The 14,330-nt window shown below is 46.5% G+C and overlaps 1 protein-coding gene across 6 annotated transcripts in view; it reads left to right on the top strand.

Moving 5' to 3' along the window:
- The window catches only part of USP4 (ubiquitin specific peptidase 4), a 66,557-nt gene that overhangs the window by 16,489 nt on the left and 35,738 nt on the right, over nucleotides 1-14,330 (top strand). For 3 of the 6 annotated variants that reach the window (XM_031663336.1, XM_031663338.1, XM_031663339.1), the window contains 4 exons: nucleotides 785-911; nucleotides 2,222-2,367; nucleotides 2,498-2,559; nucleotides 13,778-13,918. In XM_031663336.1, the coding sequence (XP_031519196.1) occupies nucleotides 785-911; nucleotides 2,222-2,367; nucleotides 2,498-2,559; nucleotides 13,778-13,918 (476 nt within the window). Of the gene's footprint in view, nucleotides 1-784; nucleotides 912-2,221; nucleotides 2,368-2,497; nucleotides 2,560-7,414; nucleotides 8,233-13,777; nucleotides 13,919-14,330 lie in introns of those variants that run through there. The other 3 variants (XM_031663341.1, XM_031663337.1, XM_031663340.1) reach the window with 3 other exon arrangements.

Consider the following 14,330-nt stretch of genomic DNA (forward strand, 5'->3'; position numbering starts at 1 on the left):
ATCACAAGGTCAGGAGATTGAGACCATCCTGGCTAATATGGTGAAACCCCGTCTCTACTAAAAATACAAAAATTAGCTGGGCATGGTGGTGGGCCCCTGTAGTTCCAGCTACTCGGGAGGCTGAGGCAGGAGAATCTCTTGAACCTAGGAGATGCAGGTTGTAGTGAGCCGAGATCCCGCCACTGCATTCCAGGCTGGCGACAGAGTAAGACTCCGTCTCAAAAACAAAAAACAGTGAAGAATAGGCTTCTCTCTGATTTCATCAAGATACTCTTGGTCTTAGTGGGTAGAAAATATATATATATATTTTTTTTGCGGGGGACAGAGTCTCGCTGTGTCCCCCACATTGGAGTGCGGTGGAGTGATCTTGGCTCACTGCAACTTCTGCCTCCCAGGTTCAAGCGATTCCCCTGTCTTAGCTTCCTGAGTAGTTGGGATTACAGGCACATGCCACCATGCCTGACTAATTTTTGTATTTTTAGTAGAAATGGGGTTTAACCATGTTGGTCAAGCTGGTCTCGAATTCCTGGCCTCAAATGATCCACCCACCTCGGCTTCCCAGAGTGTTGGGAATACAGGCGTGAGCTACCACACCCGGCCAGAAAAAAGATTTTTAAACTCCTGGTCCAGCACTGGTGGCTTTAAAAATCTGTTCTTTTGATCCCTTGATCAGTAAAGGAAACTGATTATCATGAGTTTTCTGGTTTTTGCTTCTGATAAGATGTGCTTCAAGACTGCCCAGCTGCAAAACCGCTATACCTTCACCCCTGCCTCTTGTTCATAGGTCGTGGAGCATGGCCTGTTTGTCAAGCACTGCAAAGTCGAGGTGTATTTGCTGGAACTGAAGCTCTGTGAGAACAGTGACCCCACCAATGTGCTGAGTTGCCATTTCAGCAAGGCAGACACCATTGGTGAGAGGCTGGGCTGGGGTTCCTGGTATGTGGTGAGAGAGTGTAGAACACTGTGGCTGATGGGAGGGAAGAGGGCATTATTTTATATGCCCTCTTTAGATTTGTTCCCAAATCATCTTGAGCTGTGGCTGCCAGTCCTGACCTGGGAGCCTGTTCCCCCAGGGAATTCTTATGGAGAGAACTCTGGGCCTGCTGCTTGCCCATTTGTCTATGATAATGAAGATAAGGAAATGTAGATCCAGAGAAGTTTAAACATAACTTATTTAAAAATCTCAGGCCGGGCGCGGTGGCTCAAGCCTGTAATCTCAGCACTTTGGGAGGCCAAGACGGGTGGATCACGAGGTCAGGAGATCGAGACCATCCTGGCTAACACAGTGAAACCCCGTCTCTACTAAAAAAAAAATACAAAAAACTAGCTGGGCGAGGTGGCGGGCGCCTGTAGTCCCAGCTACTCGGGAGGCTGAGGCAGGAGAATGGCATGAACCTGGGAGGCGGAGCTTGCAGTGAGCTGAGATCCAGCCACTGCACTCCAGCCTGGGCGACAGAGCCAGACTCCGTCTCAAATAAAAAAGAAAAAAAAAAATCTCAGGAAAGGTTTACAGTGAGCTAGAATCCCACCACTGCACTGCAGCCTGGGCATCAGAGCAAGATCCTGTCTCTAAAAAAAAAAAAAAAACAAATCGCAGCCAGGAAATGGCAGAGCTAGCTTTTGAAGCCATATCTGAGTTAACTCCAAAGATAAGCTTTTTCACTTTCTGTTGTTTTTGCGCTGTAAATGAGAGACAAATGTTAGAGAAGAAGCACAGGGAGACTTTCCAGGCGTATGAGTGCAAGAGGCCACCCATGGGAGATGATTGATTTTAAGAGTTATTGGGGTTGATCCAGAGCACCTGTGAGCATCTGAAAAGAAGGAAGATGAGGGCTGGGCGCGGTGGCTCAAGCCTGTAATCCCAGCACTTTGGGAGGCCGAGACGGGCGGATCACGAGGTCAGGAGATTGAGACCATCCTGGCTAACACGGTGAAACCCCGTCTCTACTAAAAAAATACAAAAAACTAGCCGGGCGAGGTGGCGGGCGCCTGTAGTCCCAGCTACCCGGGAGGCTGAGGCAGGAGAATGGCGTAAACCCGGGAGGCGGAGCTTGCAGTGAGCTGAGATCTGGCCACTGCACTCCAGCCTGGGCGACAGAGCGAGACTCTGTCTCTAAAAAAAAAAAAAAAAAAAGGAAGGAAGATGAGCATTAGTTTGCCATGGCTGTCTTTAGCCTTGCATGTGGACAAAGCCCCAAGTGATATTTCTGCCTGTTCCTAGCAACCATTGAGAAAGAGATGCGGAAGCTGTTCAACATCCCTGCGGAGCGTGAAACACGGCTCTGGAACAAATACATGAGCAACACCTACGAGCAGTTGAGCAAGCTAGACAACACTGTCCAGGATGCTGGGCTATACCAGGGTCAGGTAGGAGGGCCCACACCATTCCCCAGCAGGTAGCTCTGCCCAGGGTGTGTGGCCAGATTCTTTCTGCTTCTCAGCATGTTGGAAATGCAGTGGTTTGAACTCTCCTCATTTGGTTTCCCCTTTTACTCAGGTGCTAGTAATTGAGCCTCAAAATGAAGATGGCACATGGCCCAGGCAGACCTTGCAGTCAAAGTAAGTGAATTTTTTCTCCCTTGTCATAGGCTCACACGTGCAAAAGAGACAGTCTTTCCTAAGGCAGTACTTGTACTAAGAAAAACTGTTCTGATTTAGATGAAAAACGCCTATTTTATATATCCAGAGTTCCTGCTTCTGGATGAAGACCCTGGCTTTTGGTAGTAGGGCGGCATCTAAGGGAAACCTGTCAGGATATCTCAGCAAGGTGGCGAGCTTTTCCTCGTGGAGAATGAGAAAAGGAGGAAGGGATCTGAGGGATCAAGTCTAAGGTTGCTGCTCTACCAAGAGGTTGCTTTGTTTTTGTCATGCTTTTATTTTCTTCACCTGTAGTTAGAGGCCTTGATGGATAAGAGGAGGGCTAAGTCATGGGGTTTTATATGACTTAAAAGTGATAGTTGAGGCCTGAACATGGTGGCTCATGCCTGTAATCTCAGCACTTTGAGAGGCTGAGGCAAGTGGATCACCTGAGGCCAGGAGTTTGAGACCAGCCTGGCCAACATGGTAAAACCCTGTCTCTACTAAAAATACAAAAATTAGCCAGGCGTGGTGGCAGGCGCCTGTAATCCCAGCTACTCCAGATGCTGAGGCTCGAAAGTCACTTGAATCCAGGAGGTGAAAGTTGCAGTAAGCTGAGATCGCACATTTCACTCCAACCTGGGTGACAGTGCAAGACTCTGACCCCAAAAAAACAACAAAAGGTGATAGCTTGATTCCACCTGTTTCTGCCCAGTGGCCTGTTACTCTTTGTTGCCCTGGGAGCTTGCTGGGTGAATTGTTCAGCTACAAAACTTGGACTAAAGACACATCTGTCTCAGGAGATGTTCATGTGGTATGTGGAACTGTGCATGTTCCTAGAAAGGGAGATAAAGAAGTGATGAATTTTCCTTATGGTATAAGTTTTGGAAATTATATCTGTGTTCCAGTAGTTATGGGAACAATGTTGCGCTCTGTCCTTTTCCTTCTGTCAGGCCTTGGACTGTGACCATTACATAGTAGTGGAGCTCCTAGCTCATTTGAGAACCATGAAAACTGAGTTCTTAAGAGAAGAAATGTTAGACCCCTGGAGTTCAATCATGGACTCCAGTTTAAGAAACCCTGGGTGCCAGTTGTTGACAAGATGAATAAAATCGCTGTGGTAGGCATAGCTGTGCTCATCTTCACCCTGAGATATCCATATCCTAATTCCTAGAGTCAGTTTCAGAATCTCTCACTATGTCAGGTGACATGGCAAAAGGGACTTTGCAGATGGGATTAAGCATGATGGTGAGTGCCTGTAGTCCCAGCTACCTGACAGGCTCAGATGGGAGCATTGCTTGAGTCCAGGAGTTTGAGGCTGCAGTGAGCTATGATTCCGCCATTGCACTCGCACTCCTGCCTGGGTGACAGCAAGACCCCATCTCTCTTTTTTTTTAAAAAAGGCCCGTGCGGTGGCTCATGCCTGTAATCCCAGCACTTTGGGAGGCTGAGGTGGACTGAGCACCTGAGGTTGGTAGTTCGAGACCAGCCTGACCAACATGGAGAAACCCCGTCTCTACTAAAAATACAAAATTAGCCAGGTGTGGTGGTGCATGTCTGTAATTTCAGCTACTTGGGAGGCTGAGGCATGAGAATGGTGTTTGCAGTGAGCCTGGATCATGCCACTGCACTCCAACTTGGGCAATAGAGTGAGACTCTGTCTCAGGAAAAAAAAATAAAGGTACAATAATAATAAGCAAGGTTTAAGAAAGCATCTAATATCTGCAATATTCCAGAGATAAATTCTGGGTAATGCCAACATAGGTGAGGGGGTAGGAATTAGTATAGAGCAGAGAGAGATGAGAATGTCCAGAACTACTATTCTTGGGGATGAGAAAGGTGAACAATTGTAAGTTCATGTAATTTATGGGGAAAAATAAAAATAGAGATCCTAATAAGTTAATGGAACAACTAATAGAAATGGAAAATTGAATGTATAACTTTGAAACATGCTATGTCAGTTAGGAAAGGCTTGCTGGCAGGTAAGAAAAATCTGCAAATTAGCGTATTAAGCAAGATGGAGGCTTACATCTTTCTGAAAAGAATTTTTGACGTAGGCAGTCAGTCCATTGCTGATGTAGCAGCTCCATGGCAATGTTAAACCCAGCTGTTTTGTCTGACAATTTTGCTTTACGGTGTGTGCTTCTACTTCAAAGATGGCCACTTCTGGTCCGAGGTGATTGCTAGAACTGCAGTAATTAGACCTGCATTCCAGTAGCTGGGAGAGGGAAAAGGGAAGGAGGATCTACCGCTTCCTTTTTAGGACATTTCTCAGATATCATACATCAAACCTTCTTTTACATCTCATTGGCTAATCATATGACAATATCCGGCTTTCAGGAAGGCTGAGATGTACTATATAGCAGGACTGCATCATGTCCAACTAAAAATTGGGGTTCTCAAACTAAGGAAGGAGGGGAAAATAGCTATCAGGAGGTGACTAGCAAACTGCCACACCTGCAAAAGGAAACTTAATGGAAGACAAGAATGAAGGGGGAAAAAAAACTAAGTAGTATGGTAATTAGAAAATGTGTTAGAACATGTGGAAAAAGGGGGAAAAAAAAAAGAAAACCTGAAATAAGGAGGCTGAATTAAATTCGTTTAAGTCTAATAACAGCATTAGAATCACTGTAGGTGAGTTAAATTTACCAACCTAAAGACAAATTCTCAGATCAGACTTTAAAAGACAAATCACACCAGGGATATACAGTGGTGTGTGCCTATAGTCCTAGCTACTTCAGAAGGCTGAGGGAGGAAGCTTGCTTGAGCCCAGGAGTTCAAAGTTACTGTGAGCCATGATTGCATCATTTCTCTCCAGCCTGGGCAACAGAGTGAGACCCTGTCTCTTTTTTTTTTTTTTGAGACAGAGTTTCACTCTTGTTGCCCAGGCTGGAGTGCAATGGCACAATCTCGGCTCACCACAACCTCTGCCTCCCGGGTTCAGGCAGTTCTCCTGCCTCAGCCTCCCGAGTAGCTGGGATTACAGACATGTGCCACCACGCCCGGCTAATTTTGTATTTTTAGTAGAGACAGGGTTTCTCCATGTTGGTCAGGCTGGAGACCCTGTCTCTTGGAAAGAAAAGAGTCAGGCATGGTGACTTATACCTGTAATCCCAGCATTTTGGAAAGCTGAGGTGGGAGGATTGCTTGAGGATAGGAATTTAAGACCAGCCTGGTCAACATAGCAAGACTCCTGTCTCTACAAATTTTTCTTTTTAAATTAGCTGGGCATGGTAGCTTGTGCCTGCAGTTCCAGCTACTTGGGAGGCTGAGGTGGGAGGATCCCTTGAGCACAGGAGTTTGAGTCTGCAGTGAGCTATAATTGTGTACTGCACTGCAGCCTGGGTGACACAGCAAGAGCTTGTCTCAAAACACACAAGAAAATAAAACAAGGCTGGGCACAGTGGCTCCTGGCCTGTAATCCCACTTTGGGAGGCCGAGGTGGGTGGATCACTTGAGTTCAGGAGTTCAAGACCAGCCTGGTGAATATAGCGAGACCCTGTCTCTACTAAAAATACAAAATATTAGCCAGGAGTGGTGGCGTACACCTGTAATCCCAGCTACTTGGGAGGCTGAGGCAGGAGAATCACTTGAACTCAGGAGGCAGAGGTTGTAGTGAGCCGAGATGGCACCATTGCACTCCAGTGTGTGTGAGAGAGCAAGACTCCATTTCAAAAAAAAAAAAGAGACCAAACATGTTTAGTAATACATTGTGTGTCAAAGACAAAGAGAAGTTGAAATCAAGGGAATGGAAATAGTGGCTGATGCCTGTAATCCCAGCACTTTGGGAGGCCGAGGCAGGCAGATCACGAGGTCAAGAGATCAAGACCATCCTGGGCCAACATGGTGAAACCCCGTCTCTACTAAAAATACAAAAAAATGGGTGTGGTGGTGTGCTCCTGTAGTCCCAGCTACTCAGGAGGCTGAGGCAGGAGAATCTCTTGAACCTGGGTGGTGGAGGTTGCGGTCAACTGAGATCACACCGCTGCACTCCAGCTCGGGTGACAGAGCAAGACTCCGTCTCAAAAATTAAAAAGAAACATACATCAAGGGAATATGTTATCGAAGGAAGGTCACTAGTTGGCTTAGAAACTTTTTAAAAACCTACCAACAGGGTCAGTTTTATATATTTATCTTTTTTGTTTTTTTGAGACAAAGTCTTTCTCTGTCATCCAAGCTGGAATGCAGTGGCGTGATCCCCTCCCAAGGTGCTGGAATTACAGGTGTGAGCCACTGTGCCCGGCCTATATATTTCTGTTTATTTATTTATCCCTCAAGAGTCCTCCCTCCAATTTAATATATTTCTTGGCAGAGGATAGTAAATGTTTCAATGGATGGATTCCTTGGTTGTTGTTCTTTTTTCTTTGTTTTTTTTTTTGTTGTTGTTTTCTTTTTTCTTTTTTTTTTGAGATGGAGTCTCGCTCTGTTGCCCAGGCTGGAGTGCAGTGGCACAATCTCAGCTCACTGCAAGCTCTGCCTCCCAGGTTTACACCATTCTCCTGCCTCAGCCTCCCGAGTAGCTGGGACTACAGGCGCCCGCCGTCACGCCTGGCTAATTTTTTGTATTTTTAGTAGAGACGGGGTTTCACCGTGTTAGCCAGGATGGTCTTGATCTCCTGACCTCGTGATCCGCCCGCCTTAGCCTCCCAAAGTGCTGGGATTACAGGCGTGAGCCACCACGCCCGGCCGTTTTTTTTCTTTTTCTTTTTCTTTTTTTTTTGAGACAGAGTCTTGCTTAAACCCAGGAGGCAGAGGTTGCAGTGAACTGAGACTTCACCATTGCACTCCAGCCTGGGCAACAAGAGTGAAACTCCATCTCAAAAAAAAAAAAAAATAGGAGGCCCCGGGAGATGTTGACCCAGCAGGGTGTGGCGCTGCAGAAGTACAACAACATGCTGGTCAAATTCGTAGAGGAGCTATGCTAGAAGCAGGAGGAACTGTGCCGGCAGATCCAGCAGGAGGAGGATGAGTAGCAGCGGCTGCAGAATGAGGTGAGGCAGCTGACAGAAAAGCTGGCCTACATCAGTGAGAACCTGACATGCAAGACTGCCTTTCTCAGTAAGTTCTACCAGACCATCGCGGAGACGGAGGCCATCTACCTCAAGATGCTGGAGAGCTCCCAGACTTTGCTCAGTGTCCTGAAGAGGGAAGCTGGGAACCTGACCAAGGCTACAGCCTCAGACCACAAAAGTAGCGGTGACAAGGACAGCTGACCAGACCAGCTGACCTGCCTCCATGTGCCCCTCAACTCAGCCCCAGCAAGTCTGTCCACGGAGTGTCTTCTTCATGGCAGCAGCCCTCTTCTTTCACTGTCTTAGGTGCCAAGAGGGGCAGCTGCCCACCTCCACTGGCAACAGTGACAAGCCTGGGGCACAGCCTGTGGGTCCTGGCTTCTGCTCACACAGGCTGTGGGGATGGTGGGCTCTAGGTTAGCTCTGCAAGGGGCCTGTCTCTGCGGCACCCACACTCCTGGGCTGCCAGGGAGGCCCTGGTTAGTCTGAGCACCCTGGGCGTCTTCTCACCTTATGCCTCCTCAGCCAGCAGAGGCCCAGGGCAGGGGGCATGGGTTCTCCTTCATCCCAGAACCCAATCCCAGAAGCTACAGGCTTGCCCCTGTGGCCTGTGACTGTCAATAAACATCTTTGTAAAAATAAATAAATGACTGAATGAATGAATGAATGAATGAAAAATAAATTAGCCGGGCTTGGTGGCTCACACCTATGATCCTAGCACTTTGGGAGGCTGAAGCGGGCAGATCACTTGAGGCCAGGAGTTCGAGATTAGCCTGGCCAACATGATAAAACCCCATTTCTACTAAAAATAAAAAAACTAGCAGACATGGTGGTGTGCACCTGTAATCCCAGCTACTCGGGAAGCTGAGGCATGAGAATTGCTTGAACTGGGGAGGCAAAGGCTGCAGTGAGCTGAGATTGGCCCCCTGCACTCCAGCCTGGGCGACAGAATGAGACACTCTCAAAATAAATAAATAAATAAATAGATAAATTAAAAGAGTTTATTGTTATCTTAATTATAGTTCCAGGTACCAGACTCCAGATACTTGAGGTCAGTCTTTTTTTTTTTTTTTTTGAGCTGGAGTCTCGCTCTTATTGCCCAGGCTGGAGTGCAATGGCGCCATCTCAGCTCACCACAACCTCCACCTCCTGGGTTCAAGTGATTCTCCTGCCTCAGCCTCTGAGTAGGTGGGATTACAGGCATGTGCCACCATGCCCGGCTAATTTTGTGTTTTTAGTAGAGATAGGGTTCCTCTGTGTTGGTCAGACTGGTCTCTGACTCCCAACCTCAGGTGATCCGCCCACCTCAGCCTCCCAAAGTGCTGGAACTACAGACGTGAGCCACCGTGCCTGGCCTAGTCTTAAAGGATGGACTTATTCTCAGAGCAGCATTCAGTCTGGAGAACGTCTGAGAAGCAAGTGGAGTGCAGTAGATTAAGGAGGGTAGGCATGGGCTCTGCCTAGTTTGCCCAGAGCCTCACTTTGGGCCTGGGCACAGGGATGTTTTACAGGTCTCCACCATGGTTTCAGGCACACATTTGAGTTGTAATTGATAATCACCTGACATGCCTTGGGAGCAGGACTTAACAGTAGAAAGGTGCCTGGGAGTCCTGAGGCTTGCCTACAGTGTCTCTTAGGAGCAGAGGTATCCTTGTTTGGAGGCGTGGTGTCTGTTTTCAGAGTGTGGCATGAGACCCAGTCACAAATCAGTGAGATACTGCCTACCTAATATATATGCCTGAGATTCAGACATTTTCCCTGGCTGCCTATTTTCCAGCCTGTAATGCCCAGGATGTGTTCCACAGATGCCTGAAGGTCTCGAGACTAGTCCCTGCCCTAGTGCTCAGCATTTCCCAGGTTGTAGTAAATTTTCTGAAGAGAAGTTTTGCTTTTGACTTGTCTGTCAAAGATAGAGTATTTTTTAATAGATGGGGTCTTGCTTTGTTGCCCAGACGGGAATGCAATGGCATGATTATAGTTTACTACAACCTCTAGCTCCTGGGATCAAGGGATCCTCTCGGCTTAGTCTCCTGAGTAGCTGGGACTGCAGGCATGAGCCACTATGCCTGACTTTTTCTGTTTTGTAGAGACAAGGTCAGCCTCCCAAAGTGCTGGGATTATAAGCATGAGCCACTGCACCCAGCCTAAGGATAGAGGTTTTTTTTTTTCTTTTTTTTAATCTTACTGTGTAAATTTTCAAGCACATAAAAAGTATCCTTTTATGCCCTTAATTTGGTTTCTTTTTGATTGAATTTACTATGAAAACTACTGGCAGTATTTTCTAGAACATTTTAAACGTCAAATAAAATTTTTCTTTAATTTCTGTCATCCGGAAATGTTGTCTCTTTAAGAAATCGACAGGTCTTGGATATCTCAAATGATTTGTATGGATTTTTGCCCTTTTTTAAAATAAATAAAATAAATAGAGACAGGGTCTCGCTATGTTGACCAGGTTGATCTTGAACTCTTGTCCTCAAGCAGTCTTCCCACCCTGGCCTTCCAAAATGCTAGGATTACAGGCATGAGCCACCAGGCCCAGCTGATTTTTGCCCTTTTAAGCTCAAGAAAATAGATAAGTTACCAATGAATAGTTACTGAAAAGAGGAGTGCCATACCATACAACTTGAGGTTCTGTGCATCAGCATTCGAATATCACTATTCTGTCTTACCTGCTCTCAGTGCTGAGATGACTGAGTCTGCTATTGCCTATCAGACCAGCCTTGGGCAGCAGACTTTCTTTATGCATAAGAGGCTAGGATATCACGTTGGATGTCTCACTGGACAGGATTGAATGCATGCATGCTTAAGTCTCCCGTGTGGTGAATGAGAGTACCCTTGACTATGGTGAATCTCGCTTAATGCAGCTGCTTGAGTTCTTGGACTCCTTTGCAGCATGAGGATGAAGCTGTGTGAACCAAATCCTCTTTAGGATTAGAGAAGGGTACATTTCCTTATGGGAAGGTGAGAGACTGAGGAGCCCTCATTCTCCCTTGCTGTGACCGCACTGTGGAGCAAACCTCGGTTCAGGTACCCGCTTAGGCCCTATATAATTTCCTGACGTGCCCACTGCTGGTATACAAGATCATACTTGTTTTTGCTGCCACGTTTTTCTTCTCATAGGGAAGCCAAGTTGAGATCAGATCCCATGAGGGTGAGCACTGTGTGGGGACAGCACATCTTCTTATTCATTTTCTGTATTCTAAAAATAACCCAGTATTCTAGAAGGGAAATCCCAGTTTTATATTTGAAACAATGGAAGAGGATTCACTTTCTTATTTGACTGAGTGCAGTGGCTCATGTATGTAATCCTAGCCCTTTGGGAGGCTGAGGCAGGAGGATTGCTTGAGTCCAGGAGTTTGAGACCAGCCTGGGCAACATAAGGAGACTATTGCTATGGAGTACAAAAAAAAAAGGTAAAAATCAAAAATTTTAAAATAAGATTTACTTTCTTCCTTATGTCCTTATATAGATTCTAGCAGATTGATGAAATTGATAGCAATTTAAAATTTGGGCAATGAGCCCTTGAATTAATTTGAAAGTAGAAATCTAAAGTAAGAGCCTGAAAAATATTAAAACATGAGTTTGAAACAGAGAGGTTACAGTGGCAAATTTGGAGAAACAAAATTCTCCATAGAAGGCATAGTGAAACCAAATTGGCATTTTTCTCTTCTCATGTCCTTATACCCAGCTATTTAATTTGCATCCAGCCTTTTTGGGGAAAGTCATCCCTTATTGCCGTTTTTCTTTTTCTTTTTTTTTTTTGAGATGGGGTTTTGCTCTTGTTGCCCAGGCTGGAGTGCAATGGCACGATCTCGGCTCACTACAGCCTCTGCCTCCTGGGTTCAAGCAGTTCTCCTGCCTCACCTCCCAAGTAACTGGGATTACAGGCATGCGCCACTAGTCCTGGCTGTATTTTTAGTAGAGACGGGGTTCCACCATGTTGGTAAGGCTAGACTCGAACTCCTGATCTCAAGTGATCCATCCACCCACCTCAGCCTCCCAAAGTGGTGAGATTACAGGTGTGAGCTACCTCAGCTGGCCTTATTGCCATTTCTCTTTGCCTTTCACTGATAATTCTTAAAATTCAGGGAAGCAGGCCAGATGCGGTGGTTCATGCCTATAATCCCAGCACTTTGGGAGGACAGGGCAGGCAGATCACAAGTCAAGAGATCGAGACCATCCTGGCCAACATGGTGAAACCCTGTCTCTACTAAAAATACAAAAAAATTAGCTGGGTGTGGTGGCATGTGCGTGTAGTGCTTGCTACTCGGGAGGCTGAGGCAGGAGAATTGTTTGAATTCGGGAGATGGAGGTTGCAGTGAGCCAAGATTAATGTGCACACTCAGCCTGAGTGACAGAAATGAGACTCGTCTCAAAAAAAAAAAAAAAATTCAGAAAGTTTATGATTTGTAAGAAATCAAACCAGGATGCTTGAGAAAGATGAACCTATTTAGGGGTTTTGTTTGACATTTATTTTTTAAGGAGACAGAGTATCCAGCCCGAGGCGCGGTGAGCTCCCTCCTGTAATCCCAGCACTTTGGGAGGCGGGGTGGGTGGATCCCACTTGAGATCAGGAGGTCGAGACCATCCTGGCTAACTTCGGTGAAATCCCGATCTTTACTAAAATACAAAAAATTAGCTGGGTGTGATGGCGGAGCGCCTGTAGTCCCAGCTACTTTCGGGGAGGCTGGTGGGAGAATGGCATGAACCGAGGCCGGAGCTTGCAGTGAGCCAAGGTCAGCCTTAGTCTTGCAGCTCCAGCCTGGGGCTGACAGAAGCGAAGCTCTGTCTCAAAAAGAGTATCACTCTGTCACACCAGGCTGGAGTGCAGTGGTGCAATCTTGGCTCCCTCTCAGGTTCAAGTGATTCTCCTGCCCCAGCCTCCTGGTGGCTGGGATTACAGGTGCCCACCACCGTCCAGATAATTTTTGTATTTTTAGTAGAGATGGGGTTTCACTGTGTCTTGAACTCCTGACCTCATGGCCATACTGGTCTTGAATTTTTGACCTCGTGATCCGCCTGCCTTGGCCTCCCAAAGTGCTGGGATTACAAGGGTGAGCCACCTCACCTGGCCTAATTTTGTATTTGTAGTAGTGACAGGGTTTCTCCATGTTGGTCAGGCTGGTTTCAAACTCCGGACCTCAGGTGATCCATCTGCCTCGGCCTGCCAAAGTGCTGAGATTACGGGTGTGAGCCACTGCGCCCGGCCTGGCTAATTTCCTTTACATTTTAGTAGAGACAGTTTTCACTGTGTTGCCCAGGCTGGTCTCGAACTCCTGAGCTCAGGCAATCTGCCTGTCTCGGCCTCCCAAAGTGCTATGGAGTACAAAAAAAAAAGGTAAAAATTAAAATTTTTAAAATAAGATTTACTTTCTTCCTTATGTCCTTATATAGATTCTAGCAGATTGATGAAATTGATAGCAATTTAAAATTTGGGCAATGAGCCCTTGAATTAATTTGAAAGTAGAAATCTAAAGTAAGAGCCTGAAAAATATTAAAACATGAGTTTGAAACAGGTTACAGTGGCAAATTTGAAGAAACAAAATTCTCCATAGAAAGCATAGTGAAACCAGGCCGGGCGCAGTGGCTCAAGCCTGTAATCCCAGCACTTTGGGAGGCCGAGACGGGTGGATCACGAGGTCAGGAGATCGAGACCATCCTGGCTAACACGGTGAAACCCCGTCTCTACTAAAAAATACAAAAAAAACTAGCTGGGCGAGGTGGCGGGCACCTGTAGTCCCAGCTACTCAGGAGGCTGAGGCAGGAGAATGGCGTAAACCCGGGAGGCGGAGCTTGCAGTGAGCTGAGATCCGGCCACTGCACTCCAGCCTGGGTGACAGAGCGAGACTCCGTCTCCAAAAAAAAAAAAAAAAAAAAGAAAGCATAGTGAAACCAAATTGGCATTTTTCTCTTCTCATGTCCTTATACCCAGCTATTTAATTACAGGCTTGAGCCACTGCGCCTGGCCAGCCTTGTGGTTTTTCACACTGAAAGGGTATATGATGCTGTGGACTGATGTGACAGGAAGTTAAGTTTACCTTGAAGTAGTATGAATACAGGCTTTTTGTAATTTATTTTAACTTACTGAATATGAAGAACATTTATTTCTTGAGAAGCTACCTAAGGCATTAAATAGGGCTTGCTCTTTGCAAAAAGTCAGTAGCATTGTTTCTGCTTCTCTCTCCCAGATCAAGCACTGCGCCTAGCAGAAATTTTACTACCTCTCCAAAATCATCAGCAAGTCCCTATTCCTCAGTGTCTGCCTCTCCCATTGCAAATGGTGATAGCACTAGCACCTGTGGGATGCACAGTTCCGGTGTCAGCAGGGGGTAAGAGCAGGTCCTTTCACTCTGCTTCCTTTCCCTCTGTCCTTTCCCAGGCTGTATCTTGAGAGCTCATCTGCCGCTACACTAAGCATGGTGGGGTTAGAGTTCCTCATGGGAACGTGCTGCATGTAGTTTCTCACTCCATTTCATACCTGTAGTAAAGTGTGCTTCCAAGTTCTGATCTGTGTTGCTTGTCCTCCTGTGAGCTGGTGTTTTCCCCACAGCCTACATCACAGGTAGTCTTAGTGTGGGACGGGGTGGGGGTCTCTGCATTTATTTATGAAGGGATGGGCTGGCACATATGGCAGAGTAGTTGTGAAGGGACAGTGCTCAGCTGTGGATGGCCGTGATCCTTTCTCCAAGCATTTCAGACACACATGCCACATGGCATAGATTGGGGGAAGAGGGCGAATGA

Source organism: Papio anubis, chromosome 2, assembly GCF_008728515.1.
Source record: "Papio anubis isolate 15944 chromosome 2, Panubis1.0, whole genome shotgun sequence".
NCBI classification, from domain to species: Eukaryota; Metazoa; Chordata; class Mammalia; order Primates; family Cercopithecidae; genus Papio; species Papio anubis.